The sequence below is a fragment of the Xenopus laevis genome, chromosome 7L, assembly GCF_017654675.1.
Source record: "Xenopus laevis strain J_2021 chromosome 7L, Xenopus_laevis_v10.1, whole genome shotgun sequence".
NCBI lineage: Eukaryota > Metazoa > Chordata > Amphibia > Anura > Pipidae > Xenopus > Xenopus laevis.
The window spans coordinates 24,284,050-24,310,394 of record NC_054383.1 but is presented as its reverse complement, the minus strand read 5'-3'; the positions used below and the strand labels follow the sequence as shown (position 1 = coordinate 24,310,394).

The 26,345-nt window shown below is 39.0% G+C and overlaps 1 protein-coding gene across 3 annotated transcripts in view; it reads left to right on the top strand.

The window, feature by feature from the left end:
- cnnm2.L (cyclin and CBS domain divalent metal cation transport mediator 2 L homeolog) overlaps positions 1-26,345 on the top strand; it is a 97,802-nt gene that overhangs the window by 61,550 nt on the left and 9,907 nt on the right. For 2 of the 3 annotated variants that reach the window (XM_018241686.2, XM_018241685.2), the window contains exons 2-5: positions 19,644-19,787; positions 21,430-21,567; positions 23,817-23,986; positions 24,243-24,336. In XM_018241686.2, coding sequence (XP_018097175.1) covers positions 19,644-19,787; positions 21,430-21,567; positions 23,817-23,986; positions 24,243-24,336 — 546 coding nt within the window. Of the gene's footprint in view, positions 1-19,643; positions 19,792-21,429; positions 21,568-23,816; positions 23,987-24,242; positions 24,337-26,345 lie in introns of those variants that run through there. The other variant, XM_041568678.1, reaches the window with a different exon arrangement.

Below are 26,345 nucleotides of genomic sequence, written 5' to 3'. Positions count from 1 at the left end.
TTTTCAGGACCCTGTGAGTTGAGTCCACCAGCTTTGCGTTTGTAGAAAACATTGCCCTTCGTCAACTAATATATGCTGTTTGTAGCGTTTATTGATCCCCAGCCTGGGCTCTGGAAATCAGTTTGTGTTGCCACAAGAGGTACCTGTGGGTCCAATTGGGAATGGACCTGGTGGTTCTGAAACATCCCATTCTGACACTGTTAATGTCATAAGTATGGTCTTGTCTGAGTCATTCTTCATATGCTTCTAAAGAACGCCCTAGAAAACTTGAATACAGATGTATTGTGTTGCATACTATGAAACCTGTACAGCATTCAAAACAATGACTGGGACTGTTGCTTTGAAGTAGTTGTGTACCTCTGGGGGAACCCTAAATTGTCAATGACCAGTGCTTCCCCTTGGCCCATGATAGACATTAGTAAAACAGGTGATAGCATCACAGTACTTCTATGTACTTTTATGCTGGCTTGGTTGCTAGAGTTTGCTTACAAACATGACCCACACGTTTCGCAATGCTGATGTAATTGTGCGCTAATTATACCACATTGCATGCAGCCAGAGGACAGCTAATTACCCATACCCCAATGCAGGGGTGCCCAAATGGTAGATCGGGATCTACCAGTAGACCTTTAGCTGCTGATCAGTAGATCTCAAGACACTGTCAACAAACAGTTGGTTTAAATCACCCTCCTGTTTCATGCTTTTCATTCAGATATTTTTAAGTTCAGGGTTACGTAAGAAATACTTTTTTGTTAAAAATATACATTATCTATACATTTTCTCATTTATCAATATTTAAGCAATATGTTCCATGGAACAGAATTGTAACAATGCTTTTATGGATGGAGATCCTAATAGGACATCATCACTAAAAGTAGACATTGCATTAGTAAAGTATGGGCACTCCTGCCATAGTGAATAAGTGCCATACTTCTGTATACTTAAAAATTGGATGGCCCTTACACACACTAAAAGGCCCATTTACTAATCATCAATTTTTGATTTTTTTTAATTAGATTTTTTTCCGCGAATTTTTAAAAATTTGTAGTTTTCCTATTTAAAAAAAAAAGCTTTAAAAAAATTTATGAAGTGTGAAAACGACGAAAACCACTAAAAGTTGTTGAGGTCCTAAAGAAGTCAGTGGGAGCTGCACTGATCCTATTGGACTGTTTTAAATTAATTCTGACTTAGTGGTTTTCAGATTTTTTTTTTTTGTTCGTATTTTTTAGTTCATTGTTCAGATTGATTTTCCTTTCATACTTCATTTAATGAATTCCATGACATTTGTAGTTTTAGAGTTTGTGAGTTTAGTCGTATTTTCAAGAACCTCTAAAACAGGAGTGTCCATACTTTACTAATGCACGGTCTACTTTTAGTGATGATGTCCCATTAGGATCTCCATCCATAAAAGCATTGTTACAATTCTGTTCTATGGAAAATATTACTTAAATACTGATTTATGAGAACATTTATATTTCCAACAAGCTATTTCTTATGTAACCTTAACTTCAATATCTGAATGAAAACCATGAAACAGGAGGGTGATTTACACCAACTGTTTGTTGACAATGTCTTGAGATCTACTGATCACCAGCTAAAGGTCTACTGGTGGATCCAGATCTACCTTTTGGGCACCTCTGCTCTAAAACAACTAAAATCCGAGCTTTTATAAATAGGCCTCTAAGTCATGTTAGGTACCTACTGCAGGACACTAAGCTTAGCAGCACTGGCGTAACTAGAGTGCGCCGGGCCCCCTGCAAAATAAATCTTCAGAGGGGCTCGGCGTACTCTGATCCCCATCCTACCGCAAACTTCCCGTCCCGCCTCCTTCCCGCCCATGTCCCTACTCCACCCCGCCCGACTCTGCCCACTCCCGCCCAACTTGCGTCCGACTTCCTCACGGCAGGTAAGAGAGAGGCTGGGGAGGAAGGTTTTTTTATTGGCTGTAGAGGAAGCAGACCACATAGTCCAGTCCTCCCCGTGATTGGGTCTGCTTTCTCCATAGTTACGCCACTGCTAAGTAGTTAAAATCTCCTGCAAGCAAGCATCCCAAAAATCCTTTAGAAATTCATTCTGTGATCTCAAAAAAAGTCCAGGCCAAGCACATTAGCACAGGTGTCAGCTCTAGAGTGATTCACTGGTCATTCAGCTCAGGTAAAAGGTCTCAAGAGACCAAACCAGATAAACTGGTTGCTGCACGTGTGCCCAGCTATATGGCTGGCCTCACATTAAAATCAGTTGCAGTTCTGCTGCAACTGGAAAGCTTTTTGTTACACCCACCCCTTTGACAATATGTAGCCATTTTAATTTGATTTTTATACATGTACTGCCAATATAAAATTGTTAAATTCTACTTGGCCCAACACCCTGCCCACCTGCTGGTTCAACCTCAAACTCCTCTCAGCCCAAACAGCCCCCAAGCTCCCCCTGCTTTACTCCGGTACCTCCTTTACCTGCCAATCACTATCACCGCTAGTTGAGTCCAAGGTAAATTCTGCCTACCCTAGTTCTGGCCCTTTATATTGGTGCCCGTATGAACCTTACAAAATGTGAAAACAGAGTCCATACTATTTAGCATCCTCACTCTATATGTTTGTGTTATGGCGGCCAAAATCTGATTTCATAGCATCACTTGCATAACCTGATAAAGTGCCAGATCCTTGACCCTTTTCTAATTTACTAATCTAATATTCCTAATCTATTTCTAATTTAACTAATTCAACCCTAAAAAATTTATTCTCTGTAATATTTTTGTCTTTCACATTCATATAGTCACACGACACATGTGAACCTCAATTTTCAAATTATGACTCTCATGTAGAATGTGATTGAGATTTCAACTGAATCGTTATAGCACCTTTACATTTCTATTCTTGAGCCATTTTATTGTTGCTTTGGCCTTGTGTTTAGTTTAAATTGAAATATACATTTTCACCCAAAATCCACTTGTTTGTTAGACTTCAATAGGTTCTCTTACCGTATATTCCTACTGGTGAAAAGCAGTCCCACAAAACAATGCTGCCACCACCGTACCGTACTTTTTTGAAGGTATATCAACCATATCAGGAGCTCTGCACTGACCTGTATGTTAAAGCCAGAAGCCGTTACTGAACAATTGGAATTTGTGTCTTAAAGGTATGCTGTCATGGGAAAACGGGTGTTTTTTTTTTAAAAACGCATCAGTTAATAGTGCTACTCCAGCAGAATTCTGCACTAAAATCCAATTCTCAAAAGAGCAAAGAGATTTTTTTTTGTAATATTCAATTTTGAAATCTGACATGGGGCTAGACATATTGTTAGTTTCCCAGCTGCCCCCAGTCATGTGACTTGTGCCTGCACTTAAGGATGGAACTACTTTCTGGCAGGCTGTTATTTCTCCTACTTAATGTAACTGAATCAGTCCTAGTGGGACTTGTCTTTTACTATTGAGTGCTGTTATTAGATCTATAAGGCAGCTGTTATCTTGTGTTAGGGAACTGCTATCTGGTTACCTTCCCATTGTTCTGTTGTTAGGCTGCTGAGGGGGGAAAGGGAGGGGGGTGATATCTGGTGACAGTAAAGAGTGACAGAAGTTTATCACAGCACAAGTCACATGACTGGGGACAGCTGGGAAATTGACTGTCTAGCCCCATGTCAGATTTCAAAATTGAATATAAAAAAATCAGCTCTTTTGAAAAATGGATTTCATTGCAGAATTCTTCTGGAGCAGCACTATTAACTGATACATTTTGAAAAAAACATGTTTTCCCATGACCGTATCCCTTTAACAAAAAGTGTTAGAGTGACCCAGTTGCAATGTGGCAAAAGGTTTGTGGCCAGAGAAGACTGAGATAGGTTTTTGGTTCAAAACATTTTTTTTTCGTTGTCCGTTGTTTTGGTATAATTGTTTAAATTTATTTCACTATCTTCTTACTTGAGTCTGCTGAACCAAGTAGGGACTGGAATAATGTAAATGATCTTGTTTACTGTGCCTTTGTGAAGTGGTGGAACACAATGGGGGATCTAGGCTGACCTTGCCGTTTCCAGTTCGGCGGCCATTTGTTAGGTGGTCGTGTCACATAGTGCTTTCCATTCCCTAAAGAAAAACAATTAATACAAGAGCAATAACATATTTTCTTCATAAGCCGTCTCATAAGGGAATATTATATTTCCCCTTGAAGTACATAATCTGCTTGTAACTAGGCAAGTTACAATGCCTATATAATGCTAGCCTTCGTGAGCCTGCAAGTGTTAGGACAGCTGGTGGCCTTGAATCTACTTTTGTAGGGGCCTGAGAAATCTGCGTGGGATTAGACACTAATATTCAGTGGTCACCTCAATGCCTAGATATTTCTGGCATTTGGGGAGGTGGATTAATGTAAGAAAAGTTTAGTGTGACCTTGGGCCACGTTCTGCTTTAAATGAGACTTATTGAGTTATTATTAGAATATGTTTGGCCCATGGTTATAAATGTGCCATGTGAGGATAACTTTTAATGCATAGGCAATACTGCGCCAGCTAAAGGGTTAACATTCCTTTAGCATAAGTGGTAAATCTCATTAGCTAAATCAAAGCACCAAGAGGCAAATAGGATTAAGTTAGTTTTAAAAAAGCATCCTGTAATTACGAAATTCTTGTTTCACTAGGTGAATTATTTGTTGTAAAACTGTCACTGCACTCTATCCGTGGTGTTATATTTTTCAAAATGGGCAGAAAAAAGTATTTTATGTTTTAATTAGGTTTAAAAATCACCGGGGCACCGTGGCTTGGAATAGAAACCTTATTGTAGCCAGAAGAATAGTTCTGGCATTCAAGGAGTACACCCCTAAAGTTAGGATTTCTACCAAAAGGGCACCTGTGATTTCATGTTCACAAGGCAGATATTCCAATGTTAATTATTAAAGGCAGAAATTCTAAAAAAAAAATATCTCGGGGTACTCATCCTTGAGATATTTGGGGAGTATTTATTACAGCAGACTGGTTATAAAAGGGAGTTGCTATTTTAAACCTCCACGCAGCCCGAAGCAGAATGTTAGAGTGACAGGCGCAAATCCAGTTTTTAATAGGAAACTTATAGAAACACATCATGTAATAGACCAATGAGCGTTTCATTACACAGTTGTTATTGGTAAACACATTGGTTGTTTGCTTGCACTAGAGCTTCAGCTTCAAGATCTTAATCAGCAGATTATTTTGAGTTTTGTGCACAGTTTAGTATTGACTAGAAACACCTAAAGTGATATATTTGTAAAGGTAAAGCTCCCCATAGACGCAACGATTCTTCTTTGGTGAACGACCGATTGCAGTGCAGTCCGATCAATCCGTCAAATTATCGTGCGGTTAGTGGGATTCGAACGATCATACATCTTGCGATTTTTCGGCCGACATCTGTCAGAAAATTGATCGGCCAGGTCAGGGGCGTGCCGCCAAGGAGGCGAGTTAAGTAACTTGCCTCAGACGGCACGCCGGAGAGATTTCCAGGGGCGGCAAAAAGCCGCTCCTGGTACCTTTTTAAGAGCCGAATTTCCGGTTTTTAAACCGGAAATTCGGCTTTACTAATGCGAGAGAGCGCAATTGTGCTCTCCGCATTAGAGTTCCTGCCTCTCCTCCCGACGGGTAAACCGGGAGGGGGGGGCGGCATTGCATCAGCCGCCTCAGGTGGCGTTTTTCTCTGAATCGGCGCTGGGCCAGGTTTAAAAATCTTTATCGGCCCCAGTGCAATCTATCTATGTTTGCAGGGCCAAGCAAGCAGCTACTCTTCAGTATTGCTGGCAATATCACCTGAAATGGTCTTTTTAGTTGTTGGACAAATCGTATATTTAAATGATCATTTCGAGATAATCGTGGTCTCACGATAACGATTGGATCTTTTAAAAATCTTTACATTTATGGCCAGCTTTACACCCAAAACCGTCTCCACCTATAATAATAATAATAATAATAATAAAAAATAATAATACATTCTTATCGAATTTTGCCTGTATCCTCTAGGATAGTTCATACATTCTCATTCCCAGTAGTTGAAGGTTTAGGCACTGATGCTCGTTTTCAGTAGGGTGCATCCCGCTGTCCTATATTTAAAAATAGTAACGCTAGTTGTCACAAAACTGGGACCCCTGCAGTCAAGCCAGATGAGCCTAGTGAGAAAGGAAAAGATACTTCCTTGGCTGAAAAAGTATCCCAGAGGATGAGGCAAAAAAGTGGGCATTTTTTTTATCTACCCTTTGTCTCACTTCAAGGAAGTTTCTCTTTTAACAGTCCACCTTTTTGAAATGTTAGTTCCTCCACTGGATATCATCCCTATGAACGACATGGGTATGTTTTAGGAAATCCATAATTTTGATGACACAGATAGGGATGAACCAACAGAGCAATATTCTGAATATGACAAAGCACTGGAACTGGTCATGGCATCCAGTAAAGCAGTACTAACAACTAAGTCAGACATTGCTTTCTACCCTTACCAGGTCATCGTGAATATTTTTTTCTTTAAAGGAAAATACTAGATATGTGTCTCACTATAGAATGCTATCTCATGCTGTTACTTAGGGGTTATTAATTAAGGTTCAAGTGGTGTTTTTCGAGGTTATTTTTTGTGGTCAAAACTTTTTTTTTTTTTTTGGGTTAAAAAAAAACACCTCATTTTTTCGAGATTTATTATACCCCAACCCTGGAAATAGCTTGAATCTGAAAATACACATCTAAAACCTGTTGAGGTCATGTAGGAGTCGATGGCAAACGTCCCTTGAACCATTTGAAGATGTTAATAGGCTTCATGATGATCGAGTTTTTTCCAGAGGGTTTTGCTCGAAAACTCGAGTGATTCGAGTTATTTTTCATCGAAAATCAACTCAAACTCGCTGAATCGAGTTTTTTCCATTTGAGTTTGAGTTTTCTTAAATAAGAGACCATTTGAGTTGTGAGTTCATTCGAGGTATAAAAAAAACTCTTAACATTCGACCTTTGATAAATAACCCCCTTAATATTTAGTTGATGATTTTGTGAACTATGAACATCTGGGAACATTGACTAACATTTTTAAAGGTTTTGTCCCATTTGTAGAGCTTAAAGAAATGTAGTCAACCATTTCATCTGACAAGGCAAAGTGTTATGGCTTGTTATGGTACAGTAATGGGATCGGCTATCTGGAAACCTGTTACCCAGAAAGCTCCAAATTATGGAAAGGCCATCTGCAATAGACTCCATTTTATCCAAATAATACACATTTAAAAAATTATTTCCTTTTTCTCTGTAGTAATAAAACAGCACCTTGTACTCGATTCGCAACTAAGATATCATTTATCCTTTTTTGAGGCAAAACCAGTCTTTTGGGTTTATATAATGTTTAAAATAACATGATTTCCTAGTAGACTATAGGTATGAAGGTCCAATTTCAGAAAGATCATTATCTGGAAAACCCCAGGTCCCGAGCATTCTGGATAACAGGCTCCATACCTGTAATTGTTATCTGTTGTTTGCAATAGGGTCTGGTTGTTCCCCACCAATATAAGAGATTTATAGGGGCATAGCCATGTTCTGGTTTGGGTTTCAACTGAATTCTAGCACTTGTTATAACATTGTAATTAGGCCAAATCTGAACATTTTAGCCATAATAGATCAGGACCCGTAAAGTCATGTGCCTTTAAATCTCTGGACTACTAAACAGGACAATATTTTTTCGCAGATTGTGCAATTCTGTTATTACACTCTGTGCAAAGTAGGGTCAAGATTTAGTTTGCTACTTCGACAAATCTTTTGTGGAGATTCTGTGCTTGGTCAAATTCTGTTTAAAGCTCAAATTCTTCTTAAAGCTTAAATTCTGTTTGGCCAAGAAATCATCCAAGCCACTCTTAATGGCATTAATCGAATCTTCCATCGGAATATCATCCGGCAGTGCATTCCACAACCTCACGGTCCTCACTGTGAAGAACCACCTACCCTGCTTCTATTGAAAGTTCTGTTCCTCTAGTCCAGGAGTGCCCATACCTTACTAATGCGAGGTCTACTTTTATGTTGTCCCATTATGATCTCCATCCATAAAAGCATTGTTGGCATTCTGTTCCATGGAAAATATTACTTAAACTGATTTATGGGAAAATGTATATTGTTATATGTAACTATTTCTTATGTAACCTTAATAAATATCTGAATGAAAAAAATAGGAAGGAAGCTGTTTGTTGACAGTGTCTTGAGATCTACTGATCACCAACTAAAGGTCTATTGGTAGATCCCAATCTACCTTTTGGGCACCGCTGCTCTAGTTTAAAGGGGTGGCCTCTGTTGAGTTGTTTTTGATATGTTTATGAACGTAATGCAAACAAATTAAAAATTGCTAACCTACAGTATTTGTTTGTGCGGTTCTTAAGTAGAACTATGTTTAAATACTGCAAATTTACCACCAATTTATGTTTCTGCCCGGTGCCGGTGTGGTACCTGCCTTACTGGGCAAGAGCAGTCATTTTCCATTTGCCTTATCTCCTCAGTGTCTCAGGTCAGGACTGAGTTTCCATTCCATATTGCTTAGGAAAATATTCCATCATTTAAGTTTAGCAGACCACCCAAATGATGAAGAGATACCCAGGGAACTTTCTGAGTTAATTATGGGAAAAGGCATATCAAAAAATGGAAAAAATGTCATCCTAAAATAATCATGTGGTGATGGAAAATGGTCTATTTGTATTGTCCACTGGTTTAAAGTTATTTTCTCAGGATTTATTTAGAGAATCTACGATCAGTACGTACATTTATTTGTTAATACATTGTTGCATTAGTCATTGTGCAGAAAGACCATTACTTGTCCTTTTCCCATGATTAAAGTGGGATCTACACCCACAACCTGTTTTTTTTTTGTGTAATGAAAGAAAATCTCATTCTAAGCAACTTTCCAATATACATAAATTAATATGACAGTTGTTTGTAAATGTCATTTTATGTATATGTGTAATTTTATTTATGAATACTCAGCGCTGTGCAGTTTTTGCAGAGTAGGAAAGTACAGCCAGGAAAAACCAATATAATAAATAAGTATAAATAATAATAAGTATAAATATACAGGTATGGGATCTGTTATACGGAAACCCGGTATCCAGAATGCTCCGAATTACAGAATGGCTGTCTCCCATAGACTCCAGTTTTTCTAAATATTCCAAATGTTTAAAAATGATTTCCTTTTTCTGTGTAATGATAAAACAGTAGCTTTTACTTGATCCCAACTAAGATATAATTAATCCTTATTGGAAGCAAAACCAGCCTATTGGGTTTATTTAATGTTTACATGATTTTCTAGTAGACAAGGTATGAAGATCCAAATTACGGAAAGATCTGTTATCTGGAAAACCCCAGGTCGCGAGTATTCTGGATAACAGGTCCCATACCTGTACAAATATTAAGTGACGTGCTAAAAGACACAGGAGGGAGGCCCCTGCCCCATGGAGTTTATAATCTAAGGTTGGATAACACATACAGACACAAATCAAAGGAAAAGTGCACAGATTTCGCCGCGCGAGAATTTTTTTGACGCCCATAGACTTTAATGGGCGTCGGCGACATTTCACCAGCGGCAAATTTTTGACGAAACGGGTCAAATTCGCCCATCCCTAGAGAGAAGGTCTTGATAGGAATTTTACCTGGGGTGAAGAGATTTCCCCAGATTCTAGCTTCAGGATAGAGAGGTAGGAGTCTGAGAGACTGGTTAGAAAGAGATTGCAGTAGTCTTAACTACTGTATAATCTATCTATCTTTCTATATCTATCATCTATCTATCTATTTGGGGCAATATTTCACCAGCCTGACTGGTAAAACTCTGCCTGAGACCAGTGCCAGTTACACCTCTGCATACCTCCCAACATTTTGGAAGTAAAAAGAGGGACAAAAAAGTTGGTGTGCTCAAGTTGGCCCATTTTTGTGGCCACACCCCCTAATTACCAAGTTCATTTTACAAAATTTGGCCGGTTATGAAAGTGTGAACACATTTCTGTGTTTTTTTCTCTCATTATTACAGAATTGCCCTTTAAGCTGTGAGTCTAACTTCTCCCAAGGGACCTGTTATTTTATATTGTTACAATTACTTATTTGCTTATCTTGAAATTGTTACAAAGTATCTTATCTGAAGCTGTGGCTGTTCTGGGCTCTCTGCCAAAAGCCAATTAAGTTAGAAACTTTTTTTTTCTGGCTGTTCAGTGCCAGAAAAACTTGACTTTCCAGTACAAATGAGGGACTGCGGGTTGAGCTGTCAAAAGAGGGACTGTCCCTCTAAAAATGGGATGTATGCCTCTAATCAAACCAGGTCCCCACACTCTTTACAGCCAGTTTCCCCCACACAATCCATTCCAATTTCAATTCAATTCCCCAATGACCGTATGAGAATTGTAGGATATGTAGTTCATTATAACTAATAACTAACTCATTTGGATCTTCATACCTTAAGTCTACTAAAAAAACATGTAAACATTAAATAAACCCAATATGCTTGTTTTGCCTACATATCTTAGTTGGGATCAAGTACAAGGTTCTGTTTTACTATTTCAGAGAAAAGGGGAATCCATGGGAGATGGCCTTCCTGTAATTCAGAGCTTTTCTGGATAATAGTGTTTCCGGATTAGGCATCCCATACTTGTATATGTTTGGTCACATTCAATGAATGCAAGAGATTGTCTTGAAGACTAGTTATAATAATTTTGTCAGTTGTTTTTTTTTTTTTTTTTCAATTACCCCATGGTTTTCTTAGTTTTGTGGCCATTGTAGATATTTGAGAATGCCCCTGGTTTTATGTGGATGGGAAATGTAGCACTGGAAACAAATGCAGCCCTGTGCAAAGAAGAGTGGACTGTTAACTTGCCCTTTTATAAATAAATGAGTCCTCTGTGTGTTAAAGCTCCTGCAAGTAGAACAAAAGGACACGCATATATGCCACAGGTCCAATCACGTGCTGTAATCTAGTTTTGGTACCCAGGTCTCTGGGAGATTAAATAACTTGTGCAAGGTTACAGTGAGACGTGACACCGTCATTTGAGTAAGGCTCATCTGTCACAGAGATGTCTTTGCCTAAACCACACTCTGTTATATGTCTTCTAGTGATGGACTCACTGCAAGTCATGTTAAATACAAAGTTCACATTCAGTGCATCTCTATACATTCTTAATGGCTTGACTATCTAGGGAGAAAGCCGTCTCCAGGCACATTGCTGCCGTTTTGGTTTTGCTGCCATATTGAACAACATGAAAGGAGGTTAATTGTAACTTGTCCAATTTGCAATTCTCCCCAAATATCTGTAACACGATTTTGGCTTATTTACACCAACGGGGTTAATCACCAGTTAGTATACTAGAGCATGGGTTACATTGGCTTCTAACACTTAAGGCTTTTGCAAAGTGGAAGAAATGAAGGTGCGGTGTTGTGAAACTACAACTCCCACAGGCTACTGTGCTTTAACCAATAAAGGAGGTTCTTGCAGTCTAACAGAACAAAATAACTTTATTTGTCAGAGACTAATGATCCACAGGTTACTTACATCAGTAAAGAGGCATTTGCGGATATAGGAACACAGCTCAGACAGTATGTCAGAGGTAGATGCAGGTGCATTCCCTGATGATGTAGTCAAAGCAGTACAGCACCTCCAGGCAGAAATACCTCACCCAGTGGAGTGGTCAGGGAGGAGAACCTAAAGCCTGACACCCTATCCCCTGTGTCCCTTTACTGTAGGCAAATCTTACAGCCTGGGAAGCTACTCCCTGCTACACCTCCTTGATGGAGCACAAAGCTGCTCTTTCTCTCTTCCCTCTCTGTCTCACTCTCCTAGAGAGTCTATAACATTATATTCCTGCCACTCACTAGCCTCATTCACAGGGTCCTTGCTCCCTGACTTCCACACTAGAGTTTCAGGTCCCTCTAGAGCACACGACTTTACTGGGCCTTGGTGTACCCAGACTCCTTGGAAACATCCAGATGGGTCAGACACCAGGAGCCAAAAAGGAAGATCCACCCCTTCTCACTCACTATAGCAAAGTGTGACAGGAAGTGGTCACAGCATCTCCTGGCCAATAATACAACTGTGCAAATTACATCTAGCTACATGGGCATCTGCCCAGCAACTAGGGAGATCAGGAAGTGTAAAGATTTAAAGCCATGGGGCCCATTAACCCTATGGGCCCCTACATATCATTTATGTAGGCGCTGTGTGCAAGCATTGTTCTGGTGCTTACATAAAAAAGGTGCAAGGGTGTTTTTACATATGGAATCTGTGTGCAAAGAAAATTATGCATTCTTTCTTGCTTCTGCTGTATAAATGAATAAGTTGCTTAATTGTCATTCTGGCCACATATAGATCTTGGATCCATTATCTGGACCTAGGCTTGCTTAGTATTAGGTTTTGCATAAGTTCATCAAGTTCAACCACTCCACATGAAACCCAATATCCATACACACACCCCTCCATATCTTCACATAAATTATATATACACATATCTATACTAAATAGCCTTTGATAATTTGCCTGTCCAAGAAACCATCCAAGCTCTTAAAGGAGAAGGAAAGACTAAAATTAAACTTTATCAGAAAGGTCTATATAAATACACCAGTAAACCCTCAAAGTAATGCTGCTCTGAATCCTCTGTCAAACGAAACACTGCATTTCTTTCCTTCTATTGTGTACACATGGGCTTCTGTATCGGACTTCCTGTTTTCAGCTTAAACCTACAGGGCACGGCATGAGCATGCTCAGTTTGTTCCTCTCTCCCCCTCCCTTTTCCTTCCTCCCTCCTCCCCTTCCTGCTGCAATCTGCCCAGAGCTATGAGTGAGAAGGGAGAAACTCAGACAGGAAGTGATTTTACACCAAGCTTATATGGCAGCTGTTATCCTAAACAAACAGAGAGAGCGTTTTACTCAGGTATGGTAAAGCATTCTGCAGAAAAAATATAGTGTTATAGCTTGCACTATTGTGGCTAATCTATTGGCAGTAACTGCTTTGGTAGCTTTCCTTCCTCTTTAAACACATTAACCTATTAGGGAGTGCCAGGACACTCGGGGGGGCAGGCCTAATGCTGCAGAATATTAGGGGTGGCAATTTCCCAACTTCCCAGCCACTTCCCAGGGAGCATTGGGGAGCCCAGCTCCCCAGCGCTCCAGTGCAGGCATGCATGTGCGCTCGCACCGGAGGGGGGTATGTGGACGCTAGGACTGTGTGGCCGGGCGCCAGGATCATGCAGTCTCGGGCCGCCCATCCACTAAATCCGGCGCTGTTTGCTAAGGGTTACTGCCAAGGTGCAGACTTGCCCAGTGTTTATAAATGAGCCCCTTCAGAATTCTATAAATGTACAGCCAATAAATAGCAAAACCATCAAAGTTTCAGTTGGGCTTGGAGGACTCCTTTACAAAGCCAAGTTGGAATGCAAAGCACAAAAGTGTGACCATTGCAATTCTGTTCCCAAAGATACTTTTGCATCAGTTGATTGGTCCTCATTTTTCTGAATAAAGTACAGGTTGCAAAGTACAAGGCACATGGCCAAAACACCTCCTCAATGTAAGTATTAATTCCAGGGCTCCCTTTTATATCCTTACTGAAGGGCATACTAATGTTGTTTCCAGATCTGCAGACCTTGCAGTGCCAGAACCATCCCACCACATCCAAATCTGGCAAAGATCTATTGATTTAGTGTACTCTCCAGAAAAGCTGATCTTTCTATGCATGGCCAGCTTGCAGGTATGGCCCTATGTATGCAATTATTTTCATAGTCCTGCCTAATTGCAAGGCTTGAGATGAAGAGGAAACAGTTTGCGGTTATATGAGTGCTGGTAATGCATTTGATTGTAGCAAGTACAAATTAATTATTGCACATCACAATATAAATACAATGTTTCATTGGTCCGAGGTCTGTAAAAGCTTTTAATCCAATTTTATAGGGTCTGTTTCACCAGAAGCCAATTAAAATTGCCAGCATTTTCTGGAGTGTAGTAAAGAAACCACAGCACCTGGAAGAGACCGACCCACATCAACCTTTTATTTCATATGTTGCCTTCAAAGTGAAGTCCGGCTATCATCTGACTCTCTATTATTCCATTTTTGTTGGGTCTGTGACAGCTCAGTTTATCTAGCCTCTGAGTCACTGCTAAGGAATTCTCCTCATCATGTTATAACTATTATTTGGGCTAATTGTTGAGTTAACTCCTATTCCCATGTGCTCATCGGAAAAATGTTCTTATGTCTTCATTAGAGACTCCCAAATAAGTTTACACTAAGTCTGTTTATCATTATGGTGTTGGTTGCAACCCAGAATCCCTTAGGGCACAGTATTCCAGTATTTGTTGCAAATGGAGATCAAGGCAAATTTCTGCTGAAGGACATGTTGGCAGCGACCAGTTATGGTTTCTTCTCATAAACCAATGTTTGTAAGGGCAGAAAGAGAATGCTTGGATTCACTGGGATCTATAGCTGAAGTTGTCCCTACCACAACCTTTTAAAAGGTGGGGCAGACAAAATTAGCCTTGTCTCGTATTGGTGTAGAGCAGTCACTTAAAGAGCAGTTATCTAAAGAGATGCGTGAAATCCAAAAAGTTAAATTAGGTACACATGGAGCTAGCCTTACACATCTCTTTTGAAGACTGCTCTTTGAGTGCCTGATCTACAACAATACGTTACAGAATTATATAATTGGGAACCCATGACCTTCAAGTTGGCTGCATGCATTGATTTATCTGTTTAATGCAGTCATATAATTGCCTGTTACAGACCCCTAAGTGATGCCCAGTATTAATGTGTCATCATTCAGAGGATAGGTCTGTGCTACCAAAAATGTACTGTTTGGTTCGTCAATGGGCAGCCAGTCACATATGGTAAGTGCAATTGAGCCTTCCGTGTGCCATCTTGGCTGAACGTCCCTGGTATAACATGAGTGATTTAATGTTTACCAATTAGAAATCACCCATCGAAGTCTAGAATAATAGACTTGAAACTCAGCCACTAGCCAGTCTTCAGAGTTTGCCAGTTTGAATATTACCAGGGGCAATATACCATTGTAATATTTCAGCCGATGCCAGCAACCTAAAGTGTTTTCTGGCACCTTTGCATTAATATTGGATTTATGCAGAATCTTACCTTGTACTTGAAATTTGAAGAGCTTGGCTTTGTTTGTGTACAAAATGTAGTGTTACCGGAAATGGGCCTGCACCAATAGATCTTCACAGAGAACATTTAATTATTGTTTTTTCCACAAACAAGTTCACTGGAGTAGAACAGAGAATTTGAGCCCTGAGGTCTAGTGGTCATTGTTGGCAAACACCCACATGTTTGTACCAATATAATGCCAGTACATTCACCCACAGTATACTGGGCAGCATTCTGCCTCTTGCCTGCCAGGAAGTAAGGTCCATTCACTAAAAGTTTTTACATTCTCATTTATTTAAACTCTTAGGGGCAAATTTACTTAAGGTCGAATATCGAGGGTTAATTAACCCTTGATATTTGACTGTCGAAGTTAAATCCTTCGACTTCGAATATCGAATGTCGAAGTAGCCGAAAAAACCATTCGAAATTCGAAGTTTTTTTCCTCTATTCCTTCACTCGAGCTAAGTAAATGGGGCCCCTTATTGTACAGAGATGTGTAACACTTAATTACATAACTAGTAGTAATTCGATGGTCCTATTTGTGATTGAAGGATAAAAGCAGCATTTACAGCACAAGGAGAAATCATAATGCAGCATAATAACTCTGACCATTCTTAGCAGTTAGGGTGTTGGGTGCTCCAAACCAATATTTGTCTTCCATTAGAGTTTCTTTTGTCTATTCACTTGAACTCCCCTTTTGAGACTTTACTTGGCACAGTACTAATGTACTGTATATATTATCTGGAATGCTTGGAACTTAGTGTCTCCGGATAAGGAATCTTTCCATAATTTAGTTCTCTATACCTTAATAAGGCCTGCTAAAAATAATTTAAACATTAGCGGGTTATTTACTAAAATCCGAATTTAACAAATTTTTTTTACCAGACCAAACTCCCATACCTGATTTTACCTTATTTAAAAAACCAAAATGTAACTGTTTTGAGTAAAAACTCAATAAAATCGAGCGAAAACCCAAATCGTACGATTTTTTTGGGGCTTTTTCCCACGAAAAGCCAGATTTTTTTTCAGACAATTGCCCGAAATGGTTGAATTTTCGGGCTATTTCCAGCACAGACCACAGAAACGTCAAAATAGTATTTGGGACCTCTCCTGTTGATTTATACACAACCTCGGCAGGTCTGAGATGGAGGATTTTCGGTTTCTGGCTTTTTGCTGCATTGGGCTATAATAAATATTAAAAATTTTGAGTTTTGCCCCAAATAGCCCGACCAGACTTTAGTAAATTACCCCCTTAATAAACCTAATAGAATGAAAATGCCTGGGTGCTTGTCATAAACAGGTATGCATATAACAAAATGAAACCGCACTCCAACGTCTTAGGTGAAAAAAAAGGTGTTTGGCTTTATTACAATGTTTCGGCTCCTACACTTGAGCCGTCTTCAGGAACTTCCAAGTTCAAGCACCAGTCCAGATAAATTCCATGTGAAATCTGGACTTTTTTGTTTATATATAATTTGTAAGTCAGGGACAGGTCAAGTGCTCCACTCCGATTTGTACGGATATATATATATATATATATAAATATATATATATATATATATATATATATATATATATATATATATATATATATATATATATATATATATATATAAAAAATATATTTAGGCAAGTGCATTATGCAAAGTGATATTTAAGATGAAAATTGGCTTCTTTTTTTTTTACGCAAAATGCTGTCTTTCTTCTCACAATTTCAGCATTATTGCAGCTGAGTGCAGCATTGTTTTTTTCAATTCCATTTTATACATCAAAACTGTCCGTGGTTCAGGTGCAATTTGCAGCTAATTTCGGTAGTGGGGATGGCACCCAGTGTCTGATGTTAAAATAGCATAAATTATTGGGTAAAAATCTGGTGTTCCTATTGATTAATTGATATATAAATAGATATATATAGATATATATATATAGATATAGATATAGATATCTGTGTGTGTAGACTGCTTTACATTTCGTATTATTAATAGTACAGGTATGGGATACATTATCAGGAAACCTGTCCAGGATTCTCCAAGTTACGGGAAGGCCATTTACCATAGACTCCATTTAGATCAAATAATTCAGATTTTTTTTGTAATTGTTGGTAGCAAAACCTGCGTATTGGGTTTATTTAATGTTTACATTATATTTGTAGATTAAGATATGGAAATACAGAAAGACCCCTTACCTGAGATGCCCCAGGTCCTGAGCATTCTGGATAGCAGGTCCCATACCTGTATTGATAGCTGGGAGAACAAAGTCATAGTGCTAACAATATGCTTTCAAATAGTTACCCCTTAAAGTGATGGTAAATGTCCCTTGCTTTCTGTGGTGTTTCTTACAGGTGTAAGTTGTATGTCATTGTCAATGAACGTAATTATCTTTTATAAAGTTTCTAGATTTTCTCATCTTGAGCCCACGTGCATGTTACTTTGGCATATCCGCCCCAATCACACTGCTTGCTGTATAATCACATGTGGCAGAAGCCCACGGGCTGTGACTAAATAATAACAGCTTGTTACTATAATGTGTTTTTCTGCTGTTTAATTATTGGTCGGAAAGTGCTTACAATAACAAACATAGGCCTATCTGATTTAAGTCTTTGGTGTTCAGCTGGTATGTAAAGTATGTCTATCTGCATTTAAATGAGTGGCTCGAAGACAATCAGATTATATAGCAGTTACTTTGGTGAGAATATCGTTGGAGTAGAATGGAAACTTCATTTTAAATCTAATATTAGACTGCTTCGGAAAATTCCTTTTAAATGATCACAAGCTGAGAATAGCAAAAGAATTTCAAGTTTCAGCAAACGGCATTCACAAAGAATCTTTAACCGCTTGCGATTAACCATGGGAAAATTGAATTTATTCATTGTTTATATCAGCTGAGAAGACATATCTTCATTCCTGGGCTAATTTTATTCCGATCCTTTCACTCTGACAGACTCACCGATGACCCTTTAGACTTACAAGGTTTATTTTTGTCTGGTTTGTAGACTCATTTGATTAAAAAAAAAATTTGAAAGAAATCATTACAAAATAGTAATGTTCTTCTGGTCCCATGCCATAAATGCCCGATTATTAGGACTGAATGACGCAAATAACAACTATTCATCAATATGCTTGTGAAAGTTCTCATTCATCCAGGTCATGGTATATCTATAGAAATAAGTCCAATCAACTGGACTTGCTGTGTTTTTCTTGAAGAAAAACCACAGCTAGTCCAGTTGATTTGACTTATTTCTATAGATATAACTATTCATCAAGGAGGACAATATGACTGTCCTATACCAATTTACCTACTCTGCAAACATCATTTGTGTAGAAACAATAACAGAATTCTCTAGCTTTGGAACAGATCCCTTGGTACTAAATCAGAATCCGCTTCAGAATATAAAGCCTAAATGCAATTTTAAAGAAAAGTTAAACCTTACAAAGAAGTAAAAAGAAAAAAAAGTAGGATAGCAATGCTTCCCAGTATGTTTTAGGGTTTTGTACCAGCCCAAGGGAACCCCAGCACTGAGCTGCTGTCAAGTTTCCTGAGCTTAGGGACCAACTCACAATAAATATATATAAAAATATAGGATATAAATTTGGCAATGCATTGAGCTCTGCTTGCCCTTTAATGTATTTTGTGACACACGGTAGACTCCTGCGTGGGTCCATTTTCTGGGACCCGACCCGTACCTGCAACCCGGACCCGCAACCCGCATTCTTATCCGCTTAGAAATGCCACCCGACCCTACCCGCAAGTACCTTATCTGCAACCCGGACCCGTGACCCGCTGACCATCAAGAATCAGGAAGTGCTTTCGTTGTAAACCGGAAGTGACATCATCGGAAGTAGACCTGATCAGAAAAAAGGAGTAAATATCGCTATTGAGAAAACACGCGGCCCGCAAACCCGCAGGACCGCCGACCCGCGTCTTTACCCGCACCCAGAACTTCTCCCCTCAACCCGCAGGTTACCGCATGTTTTTGCGGGTAACCTGCGGGAACCCGCGGCTACCAGACCCACTGCAGGACTCTGAACACAGGGTTCTTATTTTGTTAGTGGCAGAGATTTCACAAAGTGATTCTCAGCAAAGCTCATATTGACAATTGCATGTTTACTGGATTCAGTATTGCCTCTTATGTTGGATATTCAGAGCAATAACCTTGGTGTTCTGGCAAATAGGATCATGGGTGTGTGGGTCTGCCTCCATAGCAATTAACTGGTGAGCCAATGCCTTGAGTTCGAGCCAAAACGCCGGTATTCATTTCCAGATCTTTATTATTATTCTCTTTCGAGTTCTCTAAAATAAGATTGTATTAACTGTTGCCTTAACAAGAATTGTTAGATATCCTGTTGCCAGACAAAGACACCCCCCTTGGACCTTCCCTTACCTTCCCTGGATATAAAGAGGGAAAATGGAAAGGGAAGAGTCCTTTGGAAACAATCCTGCTGCACTGTCACCCATTATAGATTAAACAGTATCCTTTTAAGAAAAGCTATTTGTTTAGTTTGTCATTGGCTTTGTAATTAAGTGGCAATAAAATCTTTTCTAACATTATTTTTTTTTCGGCTGCAGGTAAATCACACCTTGCTATAGTGCAAAGGGTTAACAATGAGGGAGAAGGGGATCCATTTTATGAAGTGCTTGGCATTGTTACCCTCGAAGATGTGATTGAAGAGATCATCAAATCTGAGATCTTGGATGAAACAGACTTGTACAGTGAGTAAAGAAATGGCAGCAGATTTAGCAAAGGTTGAGATGGAAAAACAAATTCATTCTCAAAGAAAAATTTAGTATTTATCAACTTTTTTCAAGTAGTATTCTCTGCACCCCGTCTGTCTCTTCACTCTCCTTCTCTTGAGTTGGGGGCGGGGCTTGCCCGGCCCGGCCCTGGTGATTCTACAAACAATATAGTAGGACAGAAAGACACTGCTATCCACAATTACAAACTCTAAAATCACTGACATTTGGAATTAAATATGTTGGAAGATTTCTAAGAATTAACATTTATTTCATTATGTCAAATAATTGGGGGTTAGGCTCCTCTTTGCACTTTAAGACCCTGGGCAGAAGTGCTTTTTTAATTAGTGCAATGGGGCACAAGAGTGGTTCACCTTCAAGTTAACATTTAATATGTTATAGAATGGCCAATTTTAAGCAATATTTCAATTGGTCTTCATTATTTTTTCAGTTTTTTAATTATTTGCCTTCTTCTTCTGACTCTTTCCAGCTTTCAAATGGGGGGTCACTGACCCCATCTAAGAAACAAATGCTCTGGAAGGCTACAAATATATTGTTATTGCTACTTTTACTTTTTATCATACTAAAAGTTAATTTAAAGGTGAACAGCCCCTTTATGCACTGGCATTTGTGTATAGGGTTATAGTAAATAAACCCTTTGGAAACTTCTTGTGTTGGAGACAAATGATTTGGAGGGCGCTAACCAGTCCTTTCCTAACTATGATAATTTTTGTGCTATATGAGGCTGCTGGAATATTCAGGGCTCAGAGGTGGCTCCTAATATCCTTGCATTTTACAACAGGAGGTACATATTTTTGTAAATACAATTTTTGGTGTAATATTCAGTGTAATACACGTGACATCATTAAGCATGGATTATATCTGATGATGTCACTAATATCCTTTTGTTTTACAATAGGAGGAACATATTTTATAAATGCAATTTTCAGTGTAATAAATGTGACATTATAAAGCATGGATTATATCTCATGATGTCACTAAGCACCTTTAATAAAGATATATATTTAACTTAGATTAGCCATAAAACAGCGACAGATGCAACATTTTAAGTAGCCCGTCTGTGGCCCCTGACTATATAAAAGTGCCACACATTATATTTTTTGTAACTGATAGTTCAATACCATACCTCCCAACTGTCCCATTTTCAGTGGGAGAGTGCCATTTTTGACAGCTCAACCCGCAGTCCCACGTTTGTACTGAAAAATCCCGACTTTCTCTGCACTGAACAACCAGAAAAAGAAACAAAGACTCTAACTTAATTGGCTTTTGGCAGAGAGCCCAGAACAGCCACCAGGTGCAACTAAGATACTTCTAACAATTTAAATAAGGAGGTCCCTTGGGGAAAGTTAGACTCACAGTTAAAGGGCAATTCACCTTCATTTGCAAAACTGTAATAACTGGAAAAAAAACAGAAATATGTTCAAACTTTCTTAACCTGCCAAATTTTGTAAAATGAACATGGTAATTAGGGGGTGTGATCACAAAAATGGGCGTGGTCACAACACATTTCGCCTTTGTAATAACATTTTCTTTTGCGCAACTGTTCAGCAGCAGTATGTTAACATACGACAATTTGTGTATTGTTTTTGTAACTTTGCAGCGGACAACAGGACGAAAAAGAAGGTAATGCACCGGGAGAGGAAGCAGGACTTCTCTGCTTTTAAACAAACCGACAACGAGATGAAGGTTAAAATATCACCACAGCTTCTCCTGGCAATGCACCGTTTCCTAGCAACAGGCAAGTTGGGCTTATCACAGTTTGAGATCACTGGTAATACGAAAGGCAGTATTTAACTGGGGATGGGAAAGGGGCACTTGGGCTTAGGGACAAGTGACTTTTAATTCTCCATCAGTGCCGACACGTGTTTCTCACTTCCTGAGTGCAGTCACTGAAGAATCACGGAAACTAATCTATACAGCAGCAGCTATAAAAGAACATATCTCAGAGTTGAGCTTGTGACGCTTAAATGTGTAAGAGGCCTAGAGAATTCAGTTTTTTCTTATTGATCTAAAAATAGCGTTAAGATAAGAAAAAAACTGTTCAGGGGCCTCATTTGCAATGCAGCCATGTGTAAAGTGACTTGGAAATAGTGTAAAACACAGTTTCATATAAATAAAGCTTCTTTTAATGAATAATATACTTTACAAGTAGAATGTGCTTTACTAGGCATTGTGCTGTCACACAAGGGCACACATATCAGTTAGGTTACATCAGCCAATGAATGAATAGACAGTATCTTCCCACATTACTTCCTGTTTGTTACAACCTGCATTATTTCCTGTCAGGTGATCAGCTGCTTTTTTTTTTTATCAGTGAGTGACACACAGAACATTACAAAATGGTGGCTCATAGACCGGGGTGTAACTTTAGGGGCCTAGAGGGAGGGTTTGTGAGTGACCCTGGATTTTGCTTCCGTTGCAGGTCACTAGCATCACCCTTATCACCCTCCCCCACACAAAATCTTATGTAACCAACGGCATAACCCCCACAATATCACTAAGATAAGCCATTCACGTATTATTAAGTTGGCCATACATCTAAACACCCGCCTGTTTGGCAGGTCGTCAAGCGATTGTGGATCAGATCATTTTGTCCCTGGTCCAACAATCCGATCATATTGCATGGACCCTGCAAGAGCACATGTGCAGCCGCCCGCTCATTCTGGGGGTCCTCAGTCAGCTGCTTTTTTTATCAGCTCATGTATGGTCCCCTAAACTGCATGTTAAACCCCCTTGCCTGCCAGCTATGTGGCAATTATGTGACTGGCACTAAAGTTGCAATGCTAAGCAAAAGGGATGCACCAAATCCACTATTTTTGGAATCCTTCATGAAAGATTTTGCCGAATACCGAAAGAATCTGAATTGTTATTTGCATATGCACATTAGGACAGGAATGGGTGAAAGAGAAAAAAAATGTACTTCCTGTTTGTGTGACAAATACAGTCGTATGAAAAAGTTGGGGAACCCCTCTCAGCCTGCATAATAATTTTCTCTACTTTCAACAAAAAAGATAACAGTGGTATGTCTTTCATTTCCCAAGAACATCTGAGTACTGGGGTGTTTTCTGAACAAAGATTTTTAGTGAAGTAGTATGCAAAAAGTTGGGTACCCTTGTAATGCCCTTGTTTGGCAACACCAAATTGGTTGAATTAGCTTGTTATATATATATATATATATATATATATATATATATATATATATATATATATATATATATATATTACGAATGGAGCGCACACCTTACAAAAAATATAGCCTGGGTGCTAGTCAGAACAGGGTAAAATAAAAAATGCAGCAGCGACAGCACTCCAAGGGATTTCAACCAGATAATAGTGGTGAAATAATAATTAATATCCAACGTTTCTGTTCCTAACTCGAAAACAATAAAACGATTAAAGAAGCGGTTATGGCGGAGCTCACCTCGGCGTTCAGCGCTCCCTTCCTGGTCGCAGCTATCGCGAGACTTCGGGTATTAGCCCCAGATACTCCAATCTTCACACTATAGATTCCTCGCTAGCAGCGCCGGCCATTCAACGGAAGGAATAACTCGAAAACCCCTGATGAAAGTTCCAATTAGGAACTGAAACGTTGGATATTAATAAACCTATAAACCTTTTTATTTCACCACTATTATCTGGTTGAAATCCCTTGCAGTGCTGTCGCTGCTGCAATATCCAATTAATATCCTATTGTCTGGACTTTTTTGATATATATATATATATATATATATATATATATATATATATATATATATATATATATATATATATATATATATATATATATATATATATGCTCTGGATGTAATGTGAATCAGTACAAAAAGGATGGAGAGTTACTGGGGGCACTGATCTTCCCTGCTAAAGGACTGTGGTTGCCTTGGGCTAGTGAGTTTAGCCTTTCTAGTATTATTGGAGGCATTGCACTAGGATGCATGGGTGCAGTTGCACAAAAGGTTAATCTCTTGCATGGTGTTTCCTTTGTAGAAGTGGATTCATTTAGCCCCTCTCAGATGTCAGAGAAAATACTTCTAAGGCTGCTGAAACATCCCAATGTCATCCAAGAGCTGAAGTTTGATGACAAGAACAAGAAGTCTGCTGAATACTACCTCTACCAGCGGAATAAGCCCGTGGACTACTTTGTTCTTGTTTTGCAGGTCAGGCCAGTTGCTGCCAAGCATTTCACGTGCTGTGCATCTTTCCCTTGCTCTACTGCCTGGTGTTGTCATGTCTTTGTAGTGCACTAGGGTTTTGGGGAAAGTACCAGAAAGACTAGACACCTCTTGTTAACATTCCTAACCGTGGAACGTACCCATATATTTCCCTTCAAGTCTCCGTAGTAGAAAAACAAGTTTGCTTTGCTCAAATGATATTCTTTTCCAATACATATGTGTAATACCTATTTATTCACAGGGGAAGGTAGAAGTGGAAGCGAGCAAGGAAGTCATGAAGTTTGAAGCAGGTGCATTTTCATACTATGGCGTAATGGCTCTCACTGCATCACCAGGTAGATTAGCTTGTTATAGAATCTGTCTCTCTTTTTCTCTTTGTGCAGTTTTTTGTTTGGCCCTTGCTCATGGTCAGTGCTATCAGAAATGTGCTTTCTGGTTTTGAACCTGGGCTTTAAAAATATTGCTTATTTGCAAACACTACTCTGCAATAAAGATGTTTCAAGTTCTCCTGCATAGGCCTAAATATGTCAACACCCTTAGTATTTTTTTTGTCCTATAAGTCATGTTGTGCTGTTTGCTGTTAAATTACCTGTTAATTGTCTATGGTTCACTTTGCTCTGTGTGTGCATCGTCTGTTTCTCGTTTGCGTTGACCTTTGATGCCTGGTTAAAATCCTCACCATAAAGGCTAATAGAGCTGCAGTTTAACAGGAAGTATACACTCACACAATGGCTTTGTGCCAGCTAACAAAGGACCATCTTTTTTCCAGCTATAAAGTTTTTGTTATATATTTATTGTTTTTATATAACTTCAGCATATTCTGCAGTGATATACAGGGATTATACATCATTCAAATCAGTATATGCCCCAGTGAATCATATTCACACTCACCAGGATCAATGTTTTCAGCACACTGCATTATATAGGGTATAAAGTGCCCCCTATTGTAAAACATAAGGATATTATAAGTTACAGAGGAGTTATATACCATATAAAAGCGCAAGGCCGAAGGCCTCATGGAACTTCTAATTAAATGACTTCTAATATCCTCATATTTTGCAACAGAGGTTACTTTATTTATTATAATACACAAGTTTCAGTGAGTCGTGACAGAAATGACATCACTAAGCTCCAATTATAACTGATGACATCACTAAGCACCGTTAAGGATATAATTTACAGGATATTCATGGCTATAAAATAAATGGATACCAAGGTGAGTTGACAGCACTCCAAAGAAGTTTTGAGGCAAAGTTTCAACAAAATGCAGGTTTATTGGTTCCAGCGTTTCAGTTCCAGATTGGAACTTTTGTCAGGGAAAGACACTGCGCCGTGTGTAGTAGAAGAGACCAAATATTTTACACACAGCAGTCTCTTCAGACATTCCATATTTAAGTAAGTGTTGAACAGGGTAAGGGAAAGTGCTAGGGGCTCTTCTTCAGCACAAACAGGCTCATCAGTGTCACTAAAATATACTGTTTAGCACGTGACAACTGTAGGTCCATTATTCCTTCCATAAAATACATGATATAATTGCCTAAATGATGATAAATGTGTTCCTCTTGCCTTTTGGAAAGTACAGTGGCATATATTCTATTTGTTTGACTGATTCCACTGAGAGGGCTATAGCACCATCTGCTGGTACACATGAGAATGGTTGTGCAGGTATGGGATATGTTATCAGAAACCCATTATCCAGAGAGTTCAGAATTACAGAAAGGCTGTCTCCGATAGACTTAATTTTATCCAAATAATCCAAATGTGTAAAAATTATTTCCTTTTTCTCTGTAATAACAAAACAGTACCTTGTACTTGATCCCATCTAACATGTAATGAATCCTTATAGGAAGCAAAACCAGCCTATTGGGTTTAATTAATGTTTACATGATTTTCTAGTAGACTTAAGCTGGCCATAGATGTTGAGATTTTAAAAAGATCAGATCCTGATCGTGAGATTTACCATCAACTAAAAAGACCAATTTGCCAGGAAAACAAAGGGGAGCTGCCTGCTTGGCCCTGCAAACATAGATAGATTGCACTGGGACCGACAAAGATTTTTTGACCTGGCCGATCAATTTCCTGATACCTTATGATTTTTTGCCGAAAAATCATAAGGTGTACGATCGTTCGAATCCCACTAACCGCACGATAATTTCGAAGGATCGGTCGGGCTTCCCTAAAATCGGTCGTTCGGCAAGAAGAATCGTCGCGTCTATGGGGAGCTTAAAGATCCAAATTCTAAAAACCACAGGTCCTGAGCATTCTAGATAACAGATCCCATAACTGTACAGTGTCTTTAAGTGACTGTCCACCCAGAAATTTTTTTTTTTTTTGCATAATGAAA